Source organism: Notothenia coriiceps, unplaced genomic scaffold (assembly GCF_000735185.1).
Source record: "Notothenia coriiceps isolate Sejong01 unplaced genomic scaffold, NC01 NC01_scaffold00027532, whole genome shotgun sequence".
Classification (NCBI taxonomy): domain Eukaryota; kingdom Metazoa; phylum Chordata; class Actinopteri; order Perciformes; family Nototheniidae; genus Notothenia; species Notothenia coriiceps.
Genome location: NW_011360233.1, coordinates 89,967 through 117,800, shown reverse-complemented (window position 1 = coordinate 117,800; position 27,834 = coordinate 89,967). Strand labels below are relative to the sequence as shown.

Here is a 27,834-nt window from a genome sequence, read left to right as displayed (position 1 = left end):
TGTGCCCCGCACCGTCGGGTCTTTTCTGCCGACCTGACGCCTTTTCTTGCCGATTCAACATGTTGAATCGGCGTCGGGAACACCACCGGAAGTCGGACAAAGGGATAACACTGATTGGCTGTTTAGCTAGCGAATCAGTGCATGAGAAGCGTTAACGGAAGTGAGGGAGGTAAACAAATGATTTAAAATGGAAGATGGAACACACACGGACGGCTATTTCACCTCATCGGTTTATAGAGCTCCTGTTCGTTCATGTTTTCAATGGACGAGAGTGAAAATGGAAAGAAAAACGCTATTTGTTGTTTGTTTATATCACGGAGTCTGTTCTTCTTCTCTGTCTTCCGCTTGTTGCCTCTTTTGAATGATGAATACACACTACTGCCGCCTGCTGGTAAGGAGAGTTATTGCCACTCACGCATTTGCAGTTCACACGTGCTCGGCTCGGATTTGCGGTGTGTTCCAGTGCGCGAAGTCGTCAAATACGCAGGAGAGTCCGGCGACGCAACAGTCGGTGTCGGCGTCGGCGACTTCTCAACTGTCGGGCCGGTGTATATGGGCCTTTACAAGCTGGAAGGCCAATCGCTTTTCTTTACCCCGAAATCCGCTCATTCTTGCTCTTGGTGTGTCATAACAAACTGTCAAACTGTCAAAACTCTGTACTCAAACCGGAAGTACTCAGCCTCACACCCAGCCGCCGGAAGTTGATAGACGCCATCTTGTGCACAGAGCCTATTGAGTATTATTGAGGTTATTTCTTGACTGGGATTTGTCATGGGTCACAGGTCAAAAGCCAAGAGGTCACAATAACAGCGAGCAGGCAGCCTCTCATTGGGACAGGGCTTGTTCAGATGAGATTTATGAGCTGGAGGCAATTGAGAGAGTAATGACTCAAGCATGTCAGCATTTAAATAGTTAGTAAAAGTGGTAAACACAAAGTTGTGTAAGATTGTAATCCCTCTTTTTTTTCAATTATATTCCAAAACATTGGAAAATGTAACATATTGGCTGATGATGGCGCTTAATGAAATGTCAAGGGATCACAAGAGTCATTACAATTCATCCTTAGGGGCACATGATTGTGTGTATCCCAAATATTCATGGCAGTCCCTCCAATTGCTGTTGAGACATGCATCTAAAACGCAAAAATGTCAACCTCACAGGGTCTTTATGAGGTAGAGTCAGAAGATCACCAGAGTCACTGGGGCTTTTGTGAGTTCACTTTAAGTTAGAATAGTCCAGCTTTAAACTTGGCGGACGGTGCTTCAAACGGTCCTCTATACAGGAAAAAACGGAAACAGCCCCGTCAGAAAAGGCCTCTCTCATTGAACCTCACCATGTTAACATAAACATCAACTGTGATGCTATCTAATATATCTAGAGAGCTACATAGACAACAGCAGAACAGCCACCTGCGTTGATCTTGAAAGAAACCACAAAACTCATTCAGCTCGGTCTAGCCCACATAGTTCATTTAACACATCATTTATCCAGTGGATTTGAAAAAATTTACAAAGCTATCAAAGCCTCAGAGTAAAATCACCTAAGGCATGAAATGCATTTGTAGGGTGAAATAAAACAGATGCCAAAAGAAAAAGCTTCTTTGCAAAACCCAAATCAGATACAACAGGATTTATCATTATGTGATTTGTATGTATATGTGTTTCTTTCTCTCAATTAAGGTGTGAGTATGATAGCTGAGTTTGTTGATTTGATAAAACCAAGGATGCAAAGCTGCCAACTGATAAAGCTCCCCACAGAGTTTTCACACAGAGTCCCTTTCTCTGCTGCGTACACAGAAGAGTGAAACAACGGTATGGCATGCCTCTATGGCAGGTGAGCGCTGTTTACAGTGTTGGTGGATGCATCCTATGCCATGGAAAGAAATATGTGCGGGACAGGTGCGTGTGTGTTTATGTGGTTTAGGTGGTGGTGTTGTAGTGAAAGAAGGCTTGGTGTTGAGCGCTTGGTAGTCACCATCATGCTCTTTTTAGCACACCATAATACAATAATGCTACTTTCCCGGCTCCCAAATAAACTGAGAATTACCACGTATTAGTGTCAGACATCCCTACAGGCCCTGCATGCGTCCATCCTCTTGTAAGTATGAACTATATTTAGCCATGTAGGATCTTTGCCCAGCTCAGTCTGCCTAAAAATAGAGATAGAAAGCCTGCACCCATTGTCTGACACAGTACGCACTATGGGCCAAATATGCAACACGTGTGGAGAGGAGCTAATTTGTTGCTCTCTTTTTGAAGTCTACTCCAGAACTCATCAAAACCCTCCATACACAAGAGGTCCACCTGCACTCTTCAAATCTGATATACAGTACATCCTTCTGATCCCTAATCCAGAGAAAGAATTCCTCCCTTTCCTCACGCTAGATAATTGAGCGTGAGGTGCAATTTTATGGGCGATGAGCCAATCTCATTCCAGAGACAGGGGTCATGATGAATCTGATTCCTGGCAAGCATCCAACTGCAGGACATTATTCACATGATCACTGCTGGCTGAGGTGATAATGCTCATTGTGTAACACTTTGGGATATATTTGTGAATGCAACACCATGAGTGAAACACCTTTCTTCTAGCATTTCTAAAACAAAAAAGCAGCAGCAAAACACAGCAATGAAAATAACAGGTACAAAAATATTGCAATTGCACACCAGTGAAGGTACTCTGCCATCTCCCACAAAATAACATCATTCATATCACAGTGGAAGACCAATAGCCAAGGCAGAACACTTTTCTATGTGCTATATTTTCCCTTCACCACACAGCAGTCATAATTCACATTGCAGGTAGCAGCATGTAAACAGCTGTTCTTAGCAGAGTAAGGTATGATAGTCTTACCTGCTTAAGGTCCAGGGTAATGTTCACCTCGTTGTAGCCCTGGCCCATGGAGAGAGGAGGGCTCTGCCACCATCGCTCTGTCCCATCAATTGCGTTTGTCACCGGGTGGGCTTTGTTAGGGTCAATGGCATTGCAGTAGTCACAGTACTGACCCTAAATAGTGTCAGATTGTTGGTATTCAGAGATACACACGCCCAAATATGTTCAGAAAAACAGTTGAATGATTTATAATGGAACAGGCAGGCACTTGCAAATAACTTTTTCAATGCTGCTATATTGCAACCACAAGCTAATCTTACATTTGGACCAAAGTTTGTGCATGTCCATGCCAAACCTCTGAAACAAAAGTTCAGAAGTACTCCTGCAGGACAACACCTTTTTAGAAAGGGCCTTTTCTTTGGAAAACTCACCTACATTGGGATAAGACAATTTGCACTTATACAAATAAACCTTTGTAAGAGGCCATATTGACAAAACAAAAAAAGTCTGGTATACTTTCTGTCAATAGTTATGATTTAAAACTCAACTTTAATTATATTCACTCAGCCACAATACAGCAGTGTCTGCATATTCTTAATATTAACTTTTAAGCACAATCCAAAAGCTTTAGTAAGAATTTAACTTTTTCTTACCGGTATATTTTGAGAAGGAAGTCCGTAGGTCAGACCCCCGACAAGCTTACAGTATAACTCATATCTCGGTGTCCCATTCTCATCCTGACCGCAGGTTGCTGTGGCAGAGATACTAGACACATCAGCGAGGTTGAAATACGGAGGGCTTAAACTATAACCAGAAGTTCCTTGTGCATCTGCGTCCCTGAAAAGTGGTACTGAAAAGGTAAAAAATACAGCGAGGAGATGAGCTCCTCTCATCCCTCTCGCCATGTTCCGTTTTAGAGATCCCATGTAGATGCAGAGAGCAACACGCAGCGTGCAGGTCTTGTCATCTATAGATCTCCATGAAATGCGCCCAAGGGCTGCGTGAGTGCGCAAAACTCTTTTAGTAGGAATCCGATAATGTCAATGACAGAGCGTTAAGTTGATCTGCTGCTGTTAAGGATGTACTCTCTTTTTGACGCATGTTTCCGAACTAACAACCCCACTTTCCCATATTCCTAACCAAAGTGTGCGCCACAGTGGAGCTATCAGGTGTCAGGCTGTCGACGGTCTGAGCTCGATGCTAGTGAGTGGGGCCAAAGGTCTCTATCACCGTTTACACTGCGTTTCCCAGCAGCACCTCTGTGGTCCCTTTCTTTCCTTTTCACATGACATTAAAACTATATTTTACATACAAGTTTAAACATGCATAGGTGCATTCTAATTATTTGTAGAAAACATTTTTTTTCCTAGAAGTTTACGATCGTCTTTTAAGTGATCGCTTTTTATAATTGTGCTTGCTTGAGCTCAATTAAAATAGGCTGCCACTTGTGCAAAGGCAAAAATAAAATGTAAGAGTTTGATTATTAAATGAAGATAACATTTTATAATCATCAAACTGCTGCTACTGTTGATATTGAGAAAAACACTAAATATCCTATGATTACATTAATATATTTTATTTGTCATCATTGTTAACTTATGTCACTTTGTCTTATCCTTGTCTTTTTATTGTTGCCATTTTATCTGATTATATATTTTAAATCTAGTGCTTTTATATGCAACCAGGGCTTTTATTGCTGAGTTGACCTGTGTTAACCTACATAAAAATTGAACTATGACGATGGTTAAGAAAGCTTTTAAGGCATACACACTGTTTTCATTATCATTTTATTAATATTATATAATTCATATAATGTTATATATTTGTATGTTTTGTGAAAGTGTAGTATCACTAACGCAGGATCAGAGGAGCCCCAAACATGTACCCTACCATTGATTTGCAGGGTTCCTCCTACAGTGATCTTAGGGCGACATCTAGTGGAGAAACCATAATCACATGACAATGATTACTGAAGTGTTAGAGGTATTGCGCAAATGCACACCACTGGAGCCTCCGGTTTTCAATTTCACTTGGTCTTTTGAATAAGAGCTACAATATTGTGTTACAACTTAAACAAATCCTCTGCGTCTTACTTTACGCAAAGTGTTTTCGCTTAATTCCAATTTCTAGAAATAATTCACAGTGAACGCTCATCATTAGGCTATATCATTCTGATACAGCCGTTTCTATTTGATTCATTCATACAGTGGCTCAGCAACTTGTGTTGTGTCTCTGTAACTAGAGCAACAACAATCAAGCATCGTGACTCACTGGCAGGAGGTTTCCGCGTCCCAACATCGCTGCCATTCCTCTGACAGGACGCATGTGTCATAGCTGAGGGAGTTTTATGCATAGCCTACAGGAACTTGTTGTGCGCTGGCATACGACTGCGTAAACGATACCTGAATCTGTTGTGTTTTGAATTCTGACAGGACTCCGCATGGAGCCCACAACTCTACAGGTAGGATGAATAACTTTACTTAAGACTGCTCTTCGTTTCTCGGTAGTGGACTGTAAGAAGTGTCGTATCTCGGATAAAAACAAACAGAGTGCATACTATGCCCTGAATGCAATCCAACAGGTTTCATGTTGACGAAAAGCCTGGATTCAGTCTTCAGTCGTGTTATTGAGCAGAATTGGCACTTTGAATGCGGAATATGTTGTGTCAATAGCCTATTTATGTTCTGCAAGAGCTGACTGAACTACATAATTGACCAAACCTAGTGATTCAATGGCAGTCTGTGAAATTGTTCATTTAACTGTCTATAAAATGTTTAAGGCAGGAAATGAACACAACCTTATATGTGTTATCTGATTGGTTTAGAAAGACAGCTGTTAGCAGTATAGTCGTCTTTCATTGGCTAAAATAGTAGGAACCCTGTAAGTACTCTAATGACAAACCTTAGCTTTTATAATATAAATAACTTTTTGTTGAGAAAAGTAGATAATTACAAAACTGAGGGAAGTTATACACAAAAAACGTTCCAGCAGCAATTTAGGCACTAAAACAGTAGGGCCTCATCGGATTTCCACAGGCAGATTTAAACTGACTTTACAATTAATGCAAGTCAACAGTAATAAGGTCTAAATATTCGGATAAGATTTGTTTGCCTGTAGACATTTGCATTAAAGCCACAAACACTACAAACTACTATACATATCATTTTAGAAAACTGGTTTCAGGGCCCTGGTATCATGGAGTGATATTAATAAAAGCTTAAGATATGATTGTATGTGAAATATTAATGCATTTTCTCTCATAGAAAGCTATTGCTGTAGCACAGAAGGCTTCAGTGGAAGACCAGGATGGAAACTATGAAGAGGCAATCCGCTCTTACCAACATGCTGTCAAGTACTTTCTGCACATTGTAAAACGTGCGTCACTACAGCTGGAAACAAAATTCATATAATGACACATGAATGAAAGTGAAATCACCCTATTAATGTTTTTGTTACTGCAAGTTTTAGGTGCTTTCACCATTATAACTTCTAGTTTATAAATGTTTGAGGCAGAAATGATATACAGAATGCTGCTCAACACATTTTCTCCTTTCCATCAGGTGAACCCCAGGGTAAAGAAGGCAACCAAAAGATCAGAGATAAATGTAAACAGTACCTGGACCGAGTGGAAGAACTACAGGAGTATCTAGTGTATAAAGAGGTTGTTAGAGAATGTATTTAAATAACATTTGGGTAACAAATATTGATATTATTTTTCATAATGCCAGAATCTGTGATATGTTTTGAAGTTCACATAGTGTGGATGTGCTTCAGCATGAGTGGACCTTTTGCTTACTTGTACTTAATTGAAATGCTGTTTATATGATCCAGTGGCGGAAGAGATAGGCCTATTAGGATGTTTTACTTCAGTAGCCTAAATGTAGCGAGACCACAGCATACAAAAACTCAGTTACAAGTAAAAGTCCTGCATTCAAGCTTTTACTTAAAGGTGTAACTCATTGTAATCCTTTTTAAATTAAAGTCAGAATGACAAAGGTTAAAAGTTATCTCATAGTCTGGCAGTGTCCATTTGGATAAACCTGTAGACTGTAGCATATAAAAGGGAACGGGGATTGGTTACCACAAACACAAACGCCGAATATCAGGCTACATGACAGACAACGAAAGAGTTGTAGTAATAAGAGACAAGAGTAAGAAACAACATTGGATCACACGGGAAGAAAACGTGGTGACGATTGATATTTATATCTTCCCTCAATGCTTTATTTTATAATTTAAAAATAGAAACGCAGTGTACTCTGAACTGTAGCCTACCGTGGGTACGTCTTGACGTCATCACATTCCGTGCACGCGAGTATCGACTTTTCAATGCGGAAGTTTCCTACTCGATCTGACTCGGGAGCGATCTTAGAAACGAAAACAAGCGTCAGAAAAACATCGATTGTCGACTTAACACTCTACCTGTAGGGTTACATTATAAAGCAGTGTGTTTTAAAAGGGTTTCCTCACGACGGAGCTACGTCGGTTTCTATTATTGGACAAGTGATCAGCCATTATGGCTACCAACAATAATTTACAGGTAAGTTGAGCAGGAAAAACACCCAGGGCTGGCTTAAAAACGCGTAAATAACCCAAGGTAGATGTTCACATGTGGAGTTAACTGTAAAAGGATCCTAGTTATTGTCTACTGAAACGTCTGGCCTTGTTTTGTCGAGTGGTGTTCGGTGTAAATGCTTCCGACTGTGTAAAATAGCATTAGCTGCTGGTTAGCATGGCTAGCTAACATGGCAGTTAACTTGTCAACAACGCAGATCAAAAACGTGTGAAATGGTGGCATATTATGTGTTATTAAAGCTTGTATTTAACTTTGTTACAGGATACAAAATCGTTGCAATTGCCATATATCATTAGCGTTAGCCTGTATTGACGAACAAAACACATAGCTAAGGAGATTAACGTTGCTAGCTTGCTAACTGTTTTTATGTGGCCTTTAAATAGAAATCCACTTCAAAAAGAAAGTACAACTGTTAACGTTATATCATTTAGGAGTTGTGTTTTATGTACCCATTGTGTTATAGTTACATACTGTCTACGGTAAAAAAGGAAGTGAAAGAATGAATCCAGGTCCACTCCTACCTCGGTGTGCGTAGTGTCATCACACGAGAAACATCTGATATTCACACATTAATTTGATAGATACATCTAAATATAGAAAGGTTGCCTGCGACTTGACATATTCACTTTTTTAGTGTGCGTCACTTTGGTTTGGTACATTTCACAATTTTCGCACATGTTTATTGCCAGTAGGTTCACACATACGAATAATTTGACTTGATGTCATGGTGCATACATAAAATATAAAACAAAAAATCCTATATAAAACAAAAAAATCTTTAAGGACACTGTAATAAAATATAGTTAAATAGCAATGAAATAGAGCAGTAATGTACAGCGAAATGGAATGCAATGAGTTATAGAATATGAAATAAGAATATGTGCATTGAGCAGTATTTGAACATTGTGTGCATTTAATGTAATGCATTTAGAGTTAGATGTTTGTTTTGGTTGTTTATGTCCTGACACTTTCATAATTCAAACTCATGAACCTCAAACAACTATCTGTTTTCGTCGTCAATTGTAGAATCTGCACAGGTTATACATCTTACATTATTCTGTGTCTCTTTTATTTTAGAAAGCCATTGATCTTGCCAGCAAGGCTGCTCAGGAGGATAAAGCTCAGAAATATGAGGAGGCTCTGCGACTTTACCAGGCTGCTGTTCAGTACTTCCTCCATGTGGTGAAATGTAAGGCACAAAACAGAATATTGGCATTAAGTGTATTATTTCTGTATACGATCATTATAGCAGTGATGGCAAGTATAATTTAAATAAATGACACCTTTTGTGATGTCTCTTTCATGAACACATGCTTAAATGGGAAATAATTTTTGTGTACCTTTTTTGTTGTTATTCTTCACAGATGAAGCCCAGAGTGACAAAGCTAAACAGAGCATCCGGGCAAAATGTGCCGAATATTTGGACAGAGCAGAAAAGTTGAAGGAGTATCTAAAGAAGAAAGAAAATGCTCCCCCTGCAAAGCCTGTCAAAGAGTCCCAGTCTGATGACAAAGGGTGTGTATATGGGTGGGGCAGATGTGATTCCATTCAGACCTGCATGGAAAATCTGTGTTCCATTGAGATATATATATATAGATAGAAGTAGAGATATAGTACATCATTTTTTACTACATATATAGGCACAATTGTAGACTTATTTTTAATTATATCTTTGTGTCTCCAGGAATGAAAGCGATGAAGGGGACGATCCAGAGAAAAAGAAGTTCCAAAATCAGCTCTCAGGTTAGTAATGTTCTTTTTGAGGGTCATTGGGCCTGCTGCATACTTATGTTATACTTATACTAATGTTAATATTTGTTTATTTTTTGTGATTTTCTTAAGACTTTTAGAAATGTATTGTGTTCTTCTTTCCAGGTGCAATTGTTATGGAGAAACCAAACATCAAATGGAATGATGTTGCTGGACTAGAGGGTGCCAAGGAGGCACTGAAAGAAGCTGTTATTCTTCCGATCAAATTCCCCCACCTTTTCACAGGTAATAAATCGTAATCATTAGAAAAGTTTCCTCGTAACTTTGCCCTTGAATAACAGAAGCCAACATCTTTGTTGCAAGAAACAGAAACAGATTTCTGTTGACACTATAGCCTAAATTACCTCTTTGTTGACTGACAGGAAAGAGAACACCATGGAGGGGGATCCTTCTCTTTGGACCTCCAGGTACAGGAAAGTCCTATCTGGCTAAAGCTGTTGCCACGGAGGCCAACAACTCAACCTTCTTCTCCATCTCCTCGTCTGATCTTGTCTCCAAATGGCTGGGAGAGAGTGAAAAGTAAGTTCTATTAAGAGTAATCCACCAAAGCAAAGTAGAGAAAAGTTAAGCATAACATATATTGCAGCCAGCAGAAAGTTGTTTTTTTGTTTTGTAAATTTCCCTTTTGCTTCCCAGGTTAGTGAAGAATCTGTTCACCCTTGCAAGGGAACACAAGCCTTCTATTATCTTCATTGATGAGATTGACTCCCTGTGTGGCTCAAGAAGTGAAAACGAGAGCGAGGCTGCTCGCCGTATTAAGACAGAGTTCCTGGTTCAGATGCAGGGTAAGTCTGATAAACGATGGTTTATTTACTAAATGAAGCAAAACGTTTTGTTTCTATATGCATCCTACATTTTCCCTGGAATCATTTTAGTTACATGACATGGGAAAGACAAATGTACCACCATAAAAACTCCAGCTGTGCTCAGGAGAAAATGTAAAGCTGCAATGTCTGGGTGACTAAAAGGAAAATAATATCTGGGTTGTTCGGTCCCTTAATACACAAGCCCAATGGCAACAAATTGAAATGTATTTCATTTTTTTCTTAATCTTAAGATGTGGCTTACTATCTCTTTACTTCCCTATTAACGTATTATTCACTTATTTTTAACTAAAGTGTGATCAATTCAAATGATCAGTGAATCACATGAGGTAAAAATGATGATACGGTCACACCCATAAAACGATGTCACAGTAGATATGCTTTCTGACAGGCGAGGGAAACCCCCTGCTGTGACCTCAGTGATTGCGGTGTGGCCGGAAGTGCAGCATAGTCTATAGATGAAAAGCCACTGGCAACCATTCATTTAGGTGAAAAAAGAGGGTTGCCACTTTCTTCCTATTTTAGCTCAGAAATGTTTAAACTTCATCCCTGCTCAAATGTGATTCAAATGTTTCCGTATATGCTTATCAATATTGATCTTATTTTCAATTGTCATTATTAAATGTGTTACAATTTCTTCAATACTCAGTTTGCAATAAAAATTACTTGAGCAGAGTTTGTAAACTCTGTAAATCCCACTGCATTGACCAATAATAGGCAATGGTGCAATAATCTCATTTTGTAACTTGCACTTATAGAAAGCTGTAGTCAATGTCAGTGAAAGTACCAAAGTGTGTTGTTAAAATGAAGAATTTAGATGTGTACTTAGTCTGACTTTTTTTGTTTTGCAGGTGTGGGGACTGACAACGACGGAGTGCTGGTACTTGGAGCAACAAACATCCCATGGACCCTGGACTCAGCCATCAGAAGAAGGTAATTGTAACTACTTGGTGAAAGATGTTAGCAACCATGTTGTCACTGTCATTGACTGACTGTACACCAATAATACTCTCAGATTTGAGAAGAGAATCTACATCCCGCTGCCTGAGGAGCACGCCCGCTCATTCATGTTCAAGCTCCATCTGGGCTCGACCCCCAACTGTCTCAACGAAACCGACTTTGTCACTCTGGGCAAGAAGACGAATGGATACTCAGGAGCTGATATCAGTGTCATTGTCAGAGATGCTCTCATGCAGCCTGTTCGAAAGGTCCAGTCAGCAACCCACTTCAAACGGGTATGTCTTTTAAAATATTTGTCACTGTTTTATACTATAGTGCAACATGTTATAGTTAACTAATTGTCACTTGTATAATTAAGGCACGAGGTCCATCAAGAGATGACCCCAACATGTTAGTAGATGACCTCTTGACTCCTTGCTCACCTGGCGATCCCAGCGCGATTGAAATGACATGGATGGAGGTACCTGGGGAGAAGCTATTGGAACCTATAGTATGCATGGTAAGAATAAACAAAAATACCAAATGGTAATATAATTGCACATATGAGCCTCCGCTTTAATATCTTGTTATATTTTCTCCCCTTTTCAGTCTGACATGTTGAGGTCTCTGGCCAGCACAAAGCCAACAGTCAATGATCAAGATCTGGGCAAACTGAAAAAATTCACAGAGGACTTTGGACAGGAAGGCTAGGAGGGATAATTAAGCCATACCAAAGCAAAGGAATTGTCATTGTCTCTTCTTTTTGTACCTGTCCCTTTTTCCCCTCTATGTGTCTCATCATAACCATTCACCAGGCTTCGTGGTTTATCGTAAATGGACAAGATCACTGCGCTGTTCTGCCAATTTGATAACCACTAAAAGAGTGGAAGGACTGAGTTTTATTTCATATCAACCAAAAGACATACACACACATGATTGCAAACAAGGTTTTTGAAATGAAGATAATTTATTTTAAGTTTGGGACTAGCTCTTGCATCCTTTTTCCAGTCGGAATAAATCTCACTAATAAATAACCCTTATGTATTCTCTATTTTATATTAAGAAAAAAAAAACAAGCATTTTATAGTGTATACTGTATTTTGTGGAATGTTTAAATCTTGGGCTGGGAGAGTGAAGCGGGCATGAGTTCATAGGATATGTTGTGGTAAAATATGTCATTGTTGTCTCAAGGTGGTGAACGTTTAAGAGTTTTGAGACAGATACTCAGGATGAGAGCTATATTAGACCCTTTTGAAATTCAAGTGCATCAAGTTTCCTACAAAAAAAAGGACATTGATGTTTGTTTACTTATTTTTCATTACAATTAAACACGCTACAAGGGTGGATCACCAATGATGCCAGACCAGCATTATTTTACAATATTCAAGGACTCGAATGCTTTTAATTGCTCTGCACTCAGCTCATGAGTTAGGTTTCTCACAACATACTGTACATATTTTTCATTATTATCAATAGGCATTGCTGGTTATCCAATATAAACTGCAAAAATACTAAGCCTTATGTTAAGAAAAAGTCATTATAAATTTCGGTCAAACAAAACTTAGTTGGACACTGAAGGCTCAGTTGGGGAGATCTTCTTCTTGTATACCTAACAATATGGGAATGTATCTCCAAGCATGAACTTTATGTAGCCACGAGTGGCAGTGTGCACCATGTGCCTTCTAGAGAAGCTGCAAGATTTATTTTTTATTGGTTTATTTCTTAATTGGTCATACTTCTTATATATCCAGTGCTTTGTGAATACAACTAAGAAATGTATGAAACTTTCACATTTCATGTAAGCTCTTTTAGAGATTGTATACAAATGTGTTATTTTGCTCCTAAGGTGTGCAAACTATCTCCTTTAAGTTTTGATGGGGAATATCTCTTACGTTACTGTAAATGTCTATACATATAGCCAACACTTGACCCTTTTCTTTGTGAAGAGGTGACAATGCATAAGAGTTTCTGTTTTTGTTTCAATAATGTAAATAAAAAGTTATAGCTACATAAAAAAAAAACAGTTTCCTTTTGTATCAAATTCAGGACTAATTTTTGTCAAGCATTAACAAAAGGGATATAGAATGATTATCACCTTTTTCGCAATTTCAAAAAACAACCTTACCTTATCAGCGATCATACCTGGTGGCTGGTTGGGTTTGGTGTGAACATACTATGTTTATACCAGAGGCAGAGGTGGGAAGTAACTAAGTACATTTAATCAAGTATTGCAATTGAAAACAATTTTGAGATACTTGTACTTTACTTGAATATTTACATGTTATGCTACTTTGTATATCTACTCCACTACAATTCAGAGGTAAATCGTGTGCTTTTACTCCACTACATGTATTTAATATCTGCAGTTATTTTACAGATTTTGATAAATAATGTGTAATATAATCAACCCTTAAATAAGACTTTAGTTACACCTGGTGTAACATTCACAAGCTACCCTGCAGCATGCAAATTATTTAAAACTAGCTGCACCTTTACCAGCTTTGATCACACTTTAATGCATCACTAATTATAATGAAAACATGTGATATATCTTATTCTGAAATTGACCAATTTGCATAATAAGTAGCCTACTTTTACTTTTGGTACTTTAAGTATATTTTGATGCTAATGCTTTTGTACTTGTATTTGTTTAACCTTTTAAATGCAGGACTTTCACTTGTAAACGCGTATTCCTACACTCATGTACTTCTACTTTTACTCAAGTACAAGAGCTGAGCATATAACTCAACTATACGATTGAAACGGATACGACGAATGAGGAAGCGGCGCATTGCATTGTGGGAGTTGATGTTAAGGCACCTCAAGAAGCGTTTCGTTTGGATTCAGATGAAACCCTGTTAGCTCAAGAACTACATTTACCAAGCACCCTCGTAAAGCGTCTGTTTGCAGTGCACGGTTCGATTTGTTTTGGTTTATACAGACTGCGCTTTGTACCGGGGAGCGAAGGTCCACCGCGTAACTTTAAGGTGGTCGTTACACTTCTTTGACTCATTGCCAAATCTTCCAACTCCTCCTCCCACTTGTTTCGCCTCCCCCTTTGAGGGCCATCGCTTGCCTCATAGCTCCCGTTATTGGACCCCAGAAGCTGGCCTGCTAGTTAGCAAACAAGCTAACGATAGTCAGGTTTCACCCATGTCCTCTGAAGAAGCTTTGAGCTCAACGTTCACGGATTGGCTTTTCATCAATTCCTGGTGGCTCCTTCTGCCATTCATCATGCTTATTGTAGTGGCTGCCTTTATTGTTGCCTTTGTGTTGCTGTTATACATGATATCGCCTCTTATTAGCCCCAAGCCTCTGAAACTGAACGGGGCCCACGTCGTGGTAAGTGCTGCTGACGTTAGTTAGGCTGTTAACGATAGCTAACGTTGTCTCTAATTTTAGCTTTATAGCTAGTTCTCGTTTGAAAGCTATAGCTTATAACCAGCCGTAAGGCTTTGAATGAGAAAAATATATTCTGAGTTGCGAATTTACAATTGCAGTGAACTGTTATGAAAAGTGACACGCCCACATAATGAATTAGGCAACGTTGACATTACAGTTATGCTAACGCTATCTTCCGAACTCACTCAACTCTATTTGCAAGTTTACCCTAACAATAATACATAAACAGTTTAAAACTAATGCATTTACTCCGGCTATCAGAGGTAGAGAAGTAAAAGTCCTGCATTCATTCTTAAGTACCAAAAGTACTCATTATGCAGATTGGACGATTTCAGAATAATATATCATATGTTTTGATCACAACTATTGATGCATTAATGTGTTTATCACAGCTGTTAAAGGTGCAGCTAGTTTGAATTACTTTTTATTGTGCAGGGTAGCTTGTAAATGTCACTCCAGGTGTAACTAAAGTCTTATTTAAGGGTTGATTATATTTCACATACTTAATCCAAATCTGCAAAGTAACTAAATATATTAAATAAATGTAGTGTATTAAAAGTACACTATTTACCTCTGAATTGTAATGGGGAAGAAGTACAATGTAAATACTCAAGTAAATTACAAGTATTTAGAATATATATATATAGAAAAGGTTTAGAATATCAAGTGCTGGTCCACTTAATGTTTTTATAATGGTCTGTCAACAGAGTGCAGTTTGATGTTGACCTTTTGGTTAATAATGTTTTAACCCTTTTCACATTTAGGTGACAGGAGGCTCAAGTGGGATTGGAAAATGCATTGCAATCGAGTGCTACAGACAAGGAGCTTTCATCACTTTGGTGGCACGGAATGAGGTCAGCACAAACCAAATTCCACAAATCATTCCTTTGTGCCTTGCCTCTTAGCAACCTATTTGTTGTTATAGCCAACAAATTTGATGCCAAACGCAGTCAAATATATTCTAAAGGTTAACTGACTCACTTAGGTGAAGGATGTTCTCCACTTGCATGCACTTTATTCTGTGCTAAACAGTTCAGTGAGCATTTATGTTTCTGAAAATTTAACATGTACAATATTCACTTTTTTACTTAGGCGAAATTGCTTCAAGCAAAGAAGGAGCTGGAGAAATTTGCCATCAATGACAAACAGGTATGTGCCATTTATACAATGATAGTTGTAACTGTTAGATATTGTTTTAAAGCATCTTCTATGACTGTACAGTTTACATGTTTATAAAGTGCATAATAGTTGATGCCATTTTGCATTACATTGCATATGATAATGTTTAATTTCCTTACTCAGGTGGTGCTCTGCATATCAGTGGATGTTTCGAGTGATTACAGCCAGGTGGAAAGTGTGATAAAACAGGTAACGTTACTCTCTTGGCAACAGAGGAACATCTTGGGTTCCTTTTAATAATTCAGTCCTTAAGTGTATTTTTCCTTTTGTGCAGGCTCAAGAAAAGCTCGGCCCCGTCGATATGTTGGTGAACTGCGCTGGTTTAGCCATTTCTGGAAAGTTTGAGGACATCGAAGTGGACCGTTTCAAAGTAGGTACCTCGGGCTGAGGCCAAGACACGGCCATGATGTTTATGTTAAGACAATAAGCTACTGATTTTAAGAAGTGTTAAAAAAAAGAATATAGTTTGTGAATAGGGCCATAACTTTTCAAGTTATTATGAGAATTATAATAATAATAATAATACATTTATTTTGTAAGCACTTTTACAGGTGCTCAAAGTCACTTTACAGAAGTATTAAAAACAAAAAAAAGAACAACAATTAAATATAGTAAAAATCACATTAAAATCGAGCAATAAAACAACAATCCCACATTAAAAGCCAGTTTGAAGAGGTGAGTTTTTGTACGTTTTTTTGAATGTGGTGAGGTCAGTGCATTCTCTATTTAACACACTTACTAACAATACTAATAGTTACATATAGCCATACTACCAGTTTTGTTCTGTTAATATACATACAAAAAACAATTCCCTACCCCACCAATGGGATGTAATGTGTTATTTTACAAAAATCGACTTAATCTACATCTACAGGACCAACCTTGTTATAATATGAGTGAATTGTGGCCTCTTCCAACAGAAATTGATGGAAGTGAATTACCTTGGCAGCGTTTACCCAACGCGGGCCGTCATAACCACGATGAAGGAGCGGAGAATGGGCCGCATCTTGTTCGTGTCCTCCCAAGCCGGCCAGATCGGCCTGTTTGGATACACTGCCTACTCCCCATCCAAGTTTGCCCTGCGTGGCTTAGCTGAGTCTCTGCAGATGGAGGTGAGTTTTTGTGCGCTTGAACAAATACAGATTTGCACAGGTTTCCTCTGTACACCAAGGCAACATGCTGCAACTCAAAGCACCTTTACAATAGTTAAAATAATTAGCTAATTATATTTTCTGATCGCTTTGCTGCTGAGTTGCTTGTGCTGATGTGAGACCCAGTCTATCAAAAGGGGAAACTTGTACTTAACAGTATTTCCTTTTTGTGTAAAAGGTTGATTGTTGTAGTTTATCATCAATGTCAAATGGTAAGACATATTGTTCAGTGAGTGTTGCTTTTCTTCTACTCCAGATAAAGCCTTACAACATCTATGTGACTGTGGCCTACCCCCCTGACACTGACACTCCAGGATTGGCTGAGGAAAATAAGTCCAAGGTAAATATTTCTTTAAAAAACAAAAACCGTTTACATAATTAATTTCCCATTCTGCTCTATTTAAAGCATATTCCTTTCCTTTTTTACTCTGCTAGCCTCTAGAGACCACATTAATCTCTGAAACCTCTGGCGTGTGTCAACCAGACCAAGTAGCCAAAATCATTGTTCGGGATGCAGTGGTAAGAAAGACATTTCACTTCCCACTAACCCACCATGTTTCTTGTCCAGTGCATGGATAATCTGTTGTTGATTTATCTGACTGTCCCTTATCTTCTTTGCTCTTGCAGCAGGGGAACTTCAACTGCTCTGTGGGACCCGACGGCTACATGTTATCTGCCCTCACCTGTGGGATGTCACCTGTCACCTCCATCACAGAAGGTCTCCAGCAGGTAAAGCCATGGACATCATGTTTGTCACGTTGACTGGAGTGGTGCTGTTATTATTGTGCGAGTTTCAAATTCTAAAGTCCATTTATCTTCTGTTCACAGATTGTTACCATGGGGTTATTTCGGACTATCGCCCTCTTCTACCTGGGGAGTTTTGATAGTATTGTTCGCCGCTGCATGATTCAGAGGGAGCAGTCGAAAGCAGCTGACAAGAGGGAGTGACAGCAGCCTTACCTTATTCACAGCTCCTCCTCCACCCCCCCATCCCCTCCCCTCCTCCAGCTGTTCAAGTGCACAACTGTAGGTGGAGGAAAGGTCAGGCTTTGAGTGTACTTCTCATATCAGCAGATATGATTTAGAGTGGCAGATGTTTACTATTTGCTTGTCCAGTTACACAACTCCTCCATAGACTTCAGTCATTCTCATTATTCTATCCTCTCTGAGCATTCCAGTGACTTTTCAGTTTAATAGTCCACCTGCTTCTTTTTCAGGGAGCAGCCTTACTTTAAGGGAATGGGGGCAGACTAAACATCCCACAGCCCTGTTCTGAAGTAGGCAGGCTTTTTGAACCATTCACTAGATGTCAGGCCTCCACTTGCACAGTGCTGTTTTTTGTTTGTTTTTTTCGCACAAAGAGGAAAATCAACACACCGTCTGTCGGACCGGTTGAGCCAAAAAAATAAATAAAATCCCTCCCACCAGGGGTTATTGTGAAAACCAGGATGGTAACTCCCAGCTTTTATCTTCACATTTCATGTATTACAAAGGAAGGTCCACATGTTAGAATATCTCAGTTTGGTCTAAATAGGCCCTTATTCTCTACCTTTTCATACCAAAAGTCTTTGCAGGCAAAGCACTTTACCTCTGTTTAAAACCAGGTTGAGACCCTCTGTGTTTGATCTGAACCAAGTTTAGATTGAGAAAGAGAGAGAGAATGTGTGATGTGTTTTAAAATGTTACTAATACAAAAACATAATTCCTAGAAACAAATAATATTTCAACATTTCAGATGTAGTTTTTTGGGATAATATATATTTGGGTGCATGATTGTGTGTGTTTTGGGTTAGCTGTGACTGAGCCAAACCCCCAGGGGGAAAAAAGCCATTCAATTTTATCATCTCTGGAATAAACGCACCAAATTATTTTCCTTGGCATCCTATCTTATTTCATTGAGAAAGGAAAGCAGGTACTACTGGTTGAAGCCACGACATAAAAACATGAAGAGGCAGCAGGGCCAGCACTGGTAATGTCACTCTTCACCTGTGAATATGACCAGAGTTTAATACACATTTTCTCATGAAATATGTGAAAGGAAGCATATCATTATTACATGAAATGTGTCCGTGCACATATTCAGCCACCCCAGCCAGTCAAGATCCAAGTGGGATCCATCATTTGTTGGGGCGGTGTCAGTCAGGGCCGGGCAAGACTTGCAGGTCGAGTCATGTCCCTGTAGGTCTAGTGAGGGCGCTAGAGATTTGTTTTTACAAAAAGGCCGAAATAGCAGAGGGACTAACAGTGAAGTGTTATCCTCGTCTTTCTGATTTTGACCTCCTGTCACGCACAGTTGGGGCTCTGCAGCTCCCTAAATGACAATATTCATTCCCTCCTTGAACAACCTTGTATTCACCACATGTGTTTCCATATGTTTTGCATATAGAGGGAGAAAAGTACAGTGTCGACTCTTGCAAGTCTTTCTTCTGTCCATCACAAACGGGGAGAATGTACTTTATAACAAAGCATACAAATCAGAACATATTTTTAAATACACCAATATTTGAATGCCAAAAATGTGTTGAGACAATTTCTGTAGATGCAATGCATTTGTGTGAGATTTTTTTTGATGTTGCTGCTTCGTTGATGTGAGTTAGATTGTTAAAGCTGTGGCGCAGTGTGGGGACCCATTCCCAGCCTTAAGATATGCTACTACTGAAAAGCTAATGCCATAAGAATGCACCTGTCCACAGAACTATGTGGCTCAACCCACATGTGGTTTACCCAGTTCATTTATTACGTTATCTTTAGTACTTTCACTGTAAAATGCCAACTGTTCTTGTGTATTTTGTCCATTTCCAGTCTTTGTATGACAAAAAAAGAAGCCTGGCAGAAATTCAAGTTATGAAAGTGAGAATGGATGACTCATGTTTGATGATGTTCTCATTGGAAATTGGTTAACGGCATGCTCTCCTGCACTCGAGCTTTTCGCAATTGTACATTTATTGCTTTCAAAGGTTGTCTTTTACATTTAAGGTAGCAAGACATAGTTAATTGAACATGTAGCCCATATAAAAGCAGTTTTGTTTTAACCTATGAGCTATGCAAATGAAGCCTATGCTTACAATATGTTGGAACATAGAGTGAAGATTTATGTTATGTAACCGTCAAGCTAGTTAGCCCTTATTTAATGGTGTCATCATCAGATACCCAATATGAGTATAAAACGTGAAAATCATAATGCACATTTATTTCCTTTTTTTTCCCTCTTGAATTTTTCTTCTGCCAAAAAACTTAACTAACACCTTCACCTTGTGTGCCATGAAAGAAAATGTGAGAAGTGGAACGTTTCTTTGTCTTATTTTCTTACATGACAAACTAAATAAATACCTGTGAAAAACAATCTAATTCCTAGTCTTAATCTTTCAGTTTCTTAAATTGCTTTTGATTTCATTCTTTGTCACAAGTTCACAACCATTAACTATTTACTTTTCATAGCTGCAGACGTCTTTGGCTTTCTCAATACCATATCGCTGACCTGGGTTTTTCAGAAGGGTACGTGGCCTGTGGGAATGTAAGTATTCCGTTTGAGGAAATTAGATTTTAATCTTCCATGAGAAAACTTTCCAGAGCAGCATCTCTCTCAGATTTACAGAACACAGATTGTGGATGCTTTGTTTGTCCCTTCAGAGAATGAGAAGACATGCTGGACAGATAGAGGAGACTAGGTAGGGAATCAAAAGAACACAGGGAAATTGTATACAGGTACATCAATTGTGTACTGCAAGGTTAGATCTCCATCCACAAGGGGGTGGCTGGACCACATCAAAGAAGCAAGGCATGTCTGACTGCTCCTCATGAATTAACTAGGATCCTCTTAGAGCTTTTCTTGAAAAAAAATTGGTTTTGGATCTAAAAGCAGTGTCAGATTAGATTTGAGTGGATTTAAGTCGTTTAAATTATGCTTTGCACATGCAATCACCAGAATAATGTCTATTCATGATTTTTAGTGCAGTTCACGTGTACTAGGAGTCTCCGAGCGCAGCCAAAGGAATTACGTGCGTAGCTGACGTCAGGAATACCTCACTAGCAGCACTGGCGGTGAGCAGGGAGCTTCTGCGGACGATATGTGGAGCAATCGTGCAAGAGGAGTCAGTCCGACCTTGTCTGGCTCACAGTCCTGCGACTGGTTGTGCGTAAACGCTGCTAAAATAGTTCGCGGTGTTTGAAGCCCCTTCCGGTGCGAACAACTTTGGCCCTCATTCATGCTTTTATTCGCAACACATCAGCGTCTGGTGCACAGGAATAGATCAGCACCACTCCAACCTCTTCCGCATATTGGATTTCAATGCAAAGAGAAGGTCGCCAACGTCTCTCCTAAGGATTCGGGAAATGAAGACTGCTTCTGACACGTACTCACTATGTTTTAACTTTTCAAACGTTTTTTTCTGCGCATTTTTGATTAAGTGATTTCCTTCAACTCGCGAAGCATTTTCTCCCTGTGTGGGGATTACTCGTTGCATTGCTTCTTTTTTAACACAACCTATAGTTTTGGGTGAGCTTGTGCTGTGTACAATACAGTGCAAATATTCGATTACAATGTATTTATTTTAGGACAGCCTCTGCCCGTAGAAAGTGCCAAATTAAGACGGAATGGCGAACGAGTGTAATCGCAACATTGTGGAGAAGTATATCTGCCATAAACTCTCAAAACGGGGCTTCGCGTTTGGCTTCGATGATGTCCGGGATGAAGAGGCTGATAATAATGGGTCGATAGTGGTCCCTGCACCGACTTTGGTCCGCCGGTGCCGTGAAGCCAGCACCGGGCCTGACAGCGAGAGCACCCCCCAGCTGTGCAGACGGATCCCCCAGCCCGACCCGGCCGTCGAGATCCACAGAGTCCTGCGGGAGGCTGGGGACGAACTTGAGAGACTGTATCAGCCGGACTTCACGGAGATGTCTCGGCAGCTCTATCTCACCTCCACCACGGCGCAGAGGAGATTCTCCGAGGTGATAGACGAACTGTTCCGGGACGGGGTGAACTGGGGCCGGATTATCGCTTTCTTCGAGTTCGGGGGCACGGTGTGTGTGGAGTGCGCCTCCAAGCAGGAGATGACATCGCAGGTGGACAACATCGCGGAGTGGATGACAGAGTATTTAAACGGACCTCTGAGCAGCTGGATACAAGATAACGGGGGATGGGTAGGTCTGATTCCGTGTCGTTGAGCGTTTTGCAGATGTGTGACACGGCGGCGCAAAAGTCCTCTTTTACCCTGTCTAAAGACGTTACAGTCAATACATTCACCTTATACATGTTTAATTGAGATGACATCGTATATTCTGACATTACCTAATATAACCCAACATCAAAACCACAGCTATAGTTGATTAATACACATCTATTCCTCTAGATGTGCCCATTACGCACCACAGCGCCAACGTTGGACATGTTCGGCCTCACTTATGAGCTGCTCTGATTGGATGTTCATGATGGCTGTTAAGCTTCTTTGACCAATCAGACCGCGTGCTCTGTCACACCTCCCTACGCTCTATCGTTAGACCTGCCCCTGTAGGAGAGGCAGTGACAGCTTTGCAGCTGTCATGGAGCAAAAGGGACAGCCCACTTTGTTTGAGGGAGGGAAAAAAGCTTATATAAACTGTATGTAATGCATCGAAGTATGAATCACTTTAATGACTGTTACAACATGTACCTAATTATATATAAAGCTCTATGCTGCAAAGTGGTCCAGTGCTGCTGATGAGATGTGTTAGGTCATAGTTGCTTGATGAGGTCAGATGCTCGTCACCAAACAGAAAAGTATTGGATTAATGTGTTTAGGGTTCTGGGCAGGGCTCAGCTATCGGAGCCATTTTCTGCACATCTAATGATGCATAAACCTTATGTACAAATGAGGAGAGATATCTAAACCCCTGCCCGTACACATGATAACATAACAGAGACATTAAAAGAAAAATAGTGTGCAACATAATATCCACTTTTACAACAATTCCTCTTTCCCACAGCCAGCAAAGGTCACACCCCTCTCTGTGCTCATCGACAAATGATTAAACTAATTCACGATGTATTAGCCTTAAATTAGCAAAGGTGCCCCTAATGAGAGCATAACATTTGTGCTGGTTGGTAATTTAGCCGGAAGGTATAAGAATTGGGAATTTGTGTGGGGGGGAGGCATCATCAATGATTCATATTGAACATTTCATCTCAAAGGGAAGGACCATTTAACATTCCTCTTGAGTCTGCCTTGCCCCTGGAGGTGCAGGTTGTGCCACATATCAAAGGCAAGCAACAGAGGGAGGGCCCTGCAGGAACACAGCGTTAATCTGCAGCCCCTGTGTTTAACATGCAGTCCTCTGTGCATGTAGGTTGGGACTCTTTTGTCTGCTTTTCTAGACCTGGGCCTTGAAGCCGGTGCAGGCTGGGCTGCTGAGATTCCAGCTCGAGGTCTCTGGAGCCTGTGCCCACTTTACAATAATGTAGGTCATCATAGTCTGTGTTTTCCAGCTGGGTGGAGATGGCTGTATCTCTGCTGCTGCTCTGCTTCCACTGGAGAGACAGAGTGTACAGTTTATTAATCCAAAGGATTATTCAGGATTATTTGAAAGCGCATGTTTCCACTTTGGGTCATTTTAAAGGATTTCTCCCTTTCAGCATTGAGGAAACTATATCTAAATGATTTCTCAAACTAAACTATATAAAAAAACGGTAGTATTGGAGCTTGTGGTTTTATTGGCTCTAATGTTTTGATCTCCAGACTGATAAGAGTCTAAGAGACACTGATGTTGATTTATATATTAATTTGAATGCTTGTCAGGTTGGGGATTTCCTGAGGTCTGTGTGTGCGTGTGTGTTTGTTTTTCAGTTACCTGACATTTAATAACTGACACAGCAGACACAGAGCTTTCTCTGTGCTCGAGACTGGTTTTGTGAAATTTGGCTTCTCCTTTTTTTCTTATCAACTTCTTGTGTTTGAAATATAGAAAAGTCACTGTGTCATGCAGTGTGCCAATGGGGGATTTTCCCATGTTGTTGGTAGGTACTATTAAATACTGAAGAAAATAAACTGCATTGTTTTGGGATAGTTATGCATCCACACCCCAGATTGCTGGGCTTTGTTTTACACACAAAGCCCAATGAGGTTTTAGGGCTGTAGCCAGGATTTTAGAGATAGTGAGGTAATGTGTCCTTTAAAAAAACTCTGAGCAGCAGCGAAACATAACACATGTTTTACTTATTTTAATCTTTCATGATATTTAGTCTTCTCTGTAACTTGATTTCTACAGCTTCTTTGCATTGCCAGGAATGACATTTGTCTGGTAATAGTGATTCCCTTTTTCCTTTTAGAGTAGTAAAATGCAAATATATTGAATCTAAATATAGGTGAAACTCCCATTCATACCAACCACACGTTACCTTTTTAATTGCAGGACATAAACATCCCTTATTGCTAAAATTAATTCCAAGAAAAAGCAAGGACATGACCTCGGCGTCCTCAATGGTGCTACAAGGCTGCCATTGTTTGGGTGTTATTTGGTTTTAGTGTGAAAGCTTTTTATGAAGAAACCAAATGTTAATATACTTCCCATCCACTTTGGGTCGCACATTTCAGAGGTTGCTTTTGGGTCAAAAACATTGCATTCACTTCGCCCCCCAGCTGCCAGGGGATGATGCTTTTGTCTCTGGGAGGGTACAGACTATTATTTTTCTTGATTGGGTTCCTGCAGCTTTGATGATGTGGACATAAAATAAACATAGTGATATGTGAGTTTAGACAAGTTGTTTTAGTCACTTACACTTTCCATTGAGTGATTTTATGCAGAGGTGAGCCTCGTGCTTACCCGTGAAACAAAGGTGGAGGCTAATCAACCTATGACTGACATTTTGACATGTGGAAAGAGCTTTATATCAGCAACCCTCTGTTTCCTGTTGTTTTTTAGACAATTTGTGCCCAAAGTAGTTTAGTACCCACTAAATGTTGTTGAGTCTAGGCATAACAAGTGGTGAGTCAAATACACCTTAAGTTAAACAACTGCATTTTAGACATAACAAAACTGTGACTGCATTTGCACACAAAACACAGCTGAGCGTGAAATAACTCCCTTTCTGCTCTGATTACTTCCCACACACCCGGATGTAAAACACTGTCATTGCATTGTCCTCAACGCTCAGTTTTTTCCACCTGCAGCCTATGAATTCATCCTTTGTGGAGGCAGAAAATTGCACTCATCAGTGGACGATTGCGTTTTGGCTGCTGCCTGACCCACAAAGTGGTGCACCTGTGTTTATTTACAGGTCATTTTAGTAAATACCAAGTGATTGAACAAAGTGGCCGACTTCTGAAATAACATGCTTTGACCTCAGACATTTGACTGGCGGGTTGAGGGGGCGGCACACAGCGAACAACAGTGGTTTCACAACTTTGGAAGGCTAACAGCCATTCTCAGCAACCATTGGATGGATTCCAGTGAAATGACCTTTATGGCCTACTTCCTCTAAAGCATATTTAAGGTGAAACGTGAATGGCCTAATACCTGAAAATCTAATGGCATTCCCATCATTTATGTTTTGCTTGCTGCTTATTAGAAAATGTTTGCATGTTAACACCTTACACAGAGATGGAAAGCATGGAACAGATACATACGTTACATCAGCATGTCAGCATTGTCTTTGGGAGCAAGCTGACATTAGCATTTAGCCCTGTGTAGCTAGCATGGCTGTGGACATATCTTCTTTTCATGTGGTAGACAAGACAAAGGAGTGAAATCACCAGATTTCTTTTTGCTTTTGAAAGTCTCAGACAACAGGATCAGGTGTCTAAGGAATGCTGCGATCCAGGTGGCCTATTTCTCTGTGTCACAAGTGTGTGTGTGTGTGTGTGTGTGTGTGTGTGTGTGTGTGTGTGTGTGTGTGTGTGTGTGTGTGTGTGTGTTTAGGAAGAAGACAATGTAAGTTGGGTTGGGTCCATCCTGTGGGGGATTCCCTGACCACAATCTGTTAGCCGACGGGTGGGACCTGCATGTTACTACAGTGTTGCAGGCATATGGCTGCGCCCCACTACTCTTGTTGAGGCTGAGCGGATCTGGGACAAAGAGGAAGTCATTAATCTCCATATAGGTGACATGTCGGCAGAGTAGAGGCGGAACACAAAAAAATAAGCAAACTCTCTCACAAAGGAGATACATGCAACCACTGGCAGAAAAACTGAAATAAATCCTGGTGATATCTCACTTACATCCAATTTGTGTCTCCCAGATGCAACTGTAATCCGTTAAACACAAGTCAATACTTTCTGCGCCAACAAACAAGTCATGATTGATCCATCCGTTCTGAGCCAGTCACAGCCCGTTGTTTCCTTTTTCCATCTGTTAATTTGTAGTTTTTTATCAGGCTGGCCTCACAAAATGAGTGTGTGGGACAGACTCTGCTTTCTTGTTTCTAGCAATCAGTGGGATAAATACACAATTACTCATGCAAATACCATTTAGGGGTTTTCCCTCCCACTCATCATTTCAAAACACAAAGAATAACAACTTAGTTTCACTGCTGAGGAAGCAAACATGTCTCTACCTAACTGAGTTTTGGAGTTTGTTATCTCTTGATGTGGACTGTTGGCTCTGCAGTGGAGACCTTGCACCACAAAAGAGCTCAGTGTGGCAAGAAGCAAGCCAAGGTTTCCCCCCCCCGAACTGAACCCCTTTTGCAGCGCAGGCCTCCATCGTCGCCATCTGCCACTGTGTTTACACCCATCAGCCAGGCAACTGTAATCTCAGTAACAGTTCCTACTGACGCAGGCAGCTCTGGGCTGTTAACTCTCTGAAGCCATCTGAAATAAATACTTTCTTTCAGGAACAGTCCTTAAGTCATCTCAAGCCTCTCTGTTATCTGAGTAGATCCTTAAAGCACGAAGACCTATGCTCCACATATTGAGTCCTCTGTGTGGAATACTTTTAAAAGCAGCTTTAATTATTATATATTTATGTATATGTTTCATAGCCATTATCACCAAGAAACTAGTTTATTTCTGCTTTGCTCATCAGCTTAAACTCTTTCACTACATAGAGTAAGGTTTTGTTGCAGCTGGATACGTTGCTATGAATAATTCAGATATTTATTCAAAATATCATCTGCAATTCCTCTTTTTTTCTGAGAATAAAATCAAGTTGATCGTCAGACATGCTGTCTGTCCTAATTATAGAGAAGGCTGTTATCATGAAGACTCACTGTCTCTGCTAAACTTAAGTTCACCCAAACAAAGGATTTGTATGATACTGTTGACTGGAACGTAAGGTCGGACATCGGGTTTTATATTTTTTTCAGCTTGACATGACACTCCTTGCTTTTATGTTATGTTTATAGCATCTTTACCATTCCAAACATGCCAAGCATTTCATGACAGTGCACCTTTGTTGTGAATGGAAATCATTTTAACAACATGGTTTGCACAGAAATATTTTATTGTTCCTGGAATATCATTCTGGTCCTTTGTGAGTGCTGTGGCTATTTCCACAACCCCTCTTCTCTCCAGAGACCCTCCACCCTGTCCGGTGTGCTTATTTCTGGGCATCCCTCAGGAGAGGCGGAGGAATGTCTGCTGGGAAGCAGCGGCTGTGAATAAATAATAGAGACGACCTGGGTTTTTCTTTCCTGAGTGTCCGATGAAGGTTGTGTGCGATTTCGCCGTATGACGATAATGTCAGCTGCTTCATTCACAAACCACTGAAGGCGGTTTGTGTGCAGACGTGTGTGGTTTACTTATGGTGGGTTTATTTTGTCTCTTTTTCTCTTAATTTGCCTCTAGGGCCATGTGAGCCTGCAGATTGGTGTTGGTGAATTCAGCCATGTGATTGTGTTTGCTTTTATTGTTTTGTTCAAATCCGTAATCACCTCAACCTGCTGTTTCCCTGTTTCATGAGAGACATGTGCCTGAGCTGTTTAAAAGCACTATCCCAGTCAGAACACACACTGATGAATTATATATGGAGGAGATCAACTCGGACACTAAATGGATGTCCCTCAAGTAGAACCCCAAAGCCTGTCTGCACTCAAGTCGAGAGATTACCTCTTGTTTTTCACTCTTTTTTCTTATCCTCTTTCTTGCTATTTCTGTCTCTTACCCAGCTACAATGGACCAACTAATAAACATACATACAAACACACACACGCACACACACACACACACACACACACACACACAGCAGCAAA

The 27,834-nt window shown here is 40.1% G+C and overlaps 4 protein-coding genes across 8 annotated transcripts in view; 3 read left to right on the top strand and 1 right to left on the bottom strand.

Moving 5' to 3' along the window:
- LOC104957653 (laminin subunit alpha-3) overlaps window positions 1-4,008 on the bottom strand; it is a 65,137-nt gene extending 61,129 nt beyond the window's left edge. For 2 of the 4 annotated variants that reach the window (XM_010785299.1, XM_010785300.1), the window contains exons 1-2: window positions 3,486-4,008; window positions 2,854-3,006 (exon numbers count right to left, since the gene is read on the bottom strand). In XM_010785299.1, coding sequence (XP_010783601.1) covers window positions 2,854-3,006; window positions 3,486-3,758 — 426 coding nt within the window. In that variant the 5' untranslated portion in view covers window positions 3,759-4,008. The remainder of the gene's footprint in view (window positions 1-2,853; window positions 3,007-3,485) is intronic. The other 2 variants (XM_010785301.1, XM_010785302.1) reach the window with 2 other exon arrangements.
- A 1,127-nt stretch (window positions 4,009-5,135) lies between these two features.
- vps4b (vacuolar protein sorting 4 homolog B) lies at window positions 5,136-11,854 on the top strand. Of its 2 annotated transcripts, XM_010785303.1 has the most exons (13): window positions 5,136-5,293; window positions 6,096-6,207; window positions 6,393-6,493; window positions 8,486-8,597; window positions 8,773-8,923; window positions 9,093-9,151; window positions 9,284-9,403; window positions 9,541-9,697; window positions 9,815-9,963; window positions 10,854-10,935; window positions 11,018-11,237; window positions 11,321-11,461; window positions 11,551-11,854. In XM_010785303.1, exons 1-13 carry the CDS (start codon window positions 5,273-5,275, stop codon window positions 11,650-11,652), a joined length of 1,527 nt encoding a protein of 508 aa, XP_010783605.1. In that variant the 5' UTR covers window positions 5,136-5,272; the 3' UTR covers window positions 11,653-11,854. The 2 variants fall into 2 exon arrangements, with proteins under 2 accessions (XP_010783605.1, XP_010783606.1); XM_010785304.1 differs by lacking the exons at window positions 5,136-5,293; window positions 6,096-6,207; window positions 6,393-6,493 and adding an exon at window positions 7,128-7,372.
- Window positions 11,855-13,846: 1,992 nt separating this feature from the next.
- On the top strand, window positions 13,847-20,021 carry kdsr (3-ketodihydrosphingosine reductase). Its single transcript, XM_010785305.1, has 10 exons — window positions 13,847-14,283; window positions 15,108-15,197; window positions 15,436-15,492; window positions 15,646-15,711; window positions 15,797-15,892; window positions 16,443-16,634; window positions 16,930-17,013; window positions 17,109-17,192; window positions 17,301-17,402; window positions 17,502-20,021. The coding sequence occupies exons 1-10, from the start codon at window positions 14,095-14,097 to the stop codon at window positions 17,619-17,621; spliced, it is 1,080 nt and encodes a 359-aa protein (XP_010783607.1). The 5' UTR covers window positions 13,847-14,094; the 3' UTR covers window positions 17,622-20,021.
- Window positions 20,022-20,721: 700 nt separating this feature from the next.
- Window positions 20,722-22,090, top strand: LOC104957668 (apoptosis regulator Bcl-2-like). Its single transcript, XM_010785324.1, has 2 exons — window positions 20,722-21,815; window positions 22,025-22,090. The coding sequence occupies exons 1-2, from the start codon at window positions 21,267-21,269 to the stop codon at window positions 22,088-22,090; spliced, it is 615 nt and encodes a 204-aa protein (XP_010783626.1). The 5' UTR covers window positions 20,722-21,266.
- The last annotated feature ends 5,744 nt before the right edge of the window (window positions 22,091-27,834 follow it).

Coding starts and splice junctions, on each gene's coding strand:
- vps4b (XM_010785303.1), top strand. CDS start 5,273: ATGGAGCCCACAACTCTACAG. Junction 6,208..6,392: donor CTTTCTGCACATTGTAAAAC/GTGCGTCACTAC, acceptor CCTTTCCATCAG/GTGAACCCCAGGGTAAAGAA. Junction 9,698..9,814: donor TGGCTGGGAGAGAGTGAAAA/GTAAGTTCTATT, acceptor TTTGCTTCCCAG/GTTAGTGAAGAATCTGTTCA.
- kdsr (XM_010785305.1), top strand. CDS start 14,095: ATGTCCTCTGAAGAAGCTTTGAGCTCAACGTTCACGGATTGGCTTTTC. Junction 15,712..15,796: donor TGGAAAGTGTGATAAAACAG/GTAACGTTACTC, acceptor CCTTTTGTGCAG/GCTCAAGAAAAGCTCGGCCC. Junction 15,893..16,442: donor TCGAAGTGGACCGTTTCAAA/GTAGGTACCTCG, acceptor CTCTTCCAACAG/AAATTGATGGAAGTGAATTA.
- LOC104957668 (XM_010785324.1), top strand. CDS start 21,267: ATGGCGAACGAGTGTAATCGCAACATTGTGGAGAAGTATATCTGCCAT. Junction 21,816..22,024: donor TACAAGATAACGGGGGATGG/GTAGGTCTGATT, acceptor CTATTCCTCTAG/ATGTGCCCATTACGCACCAC.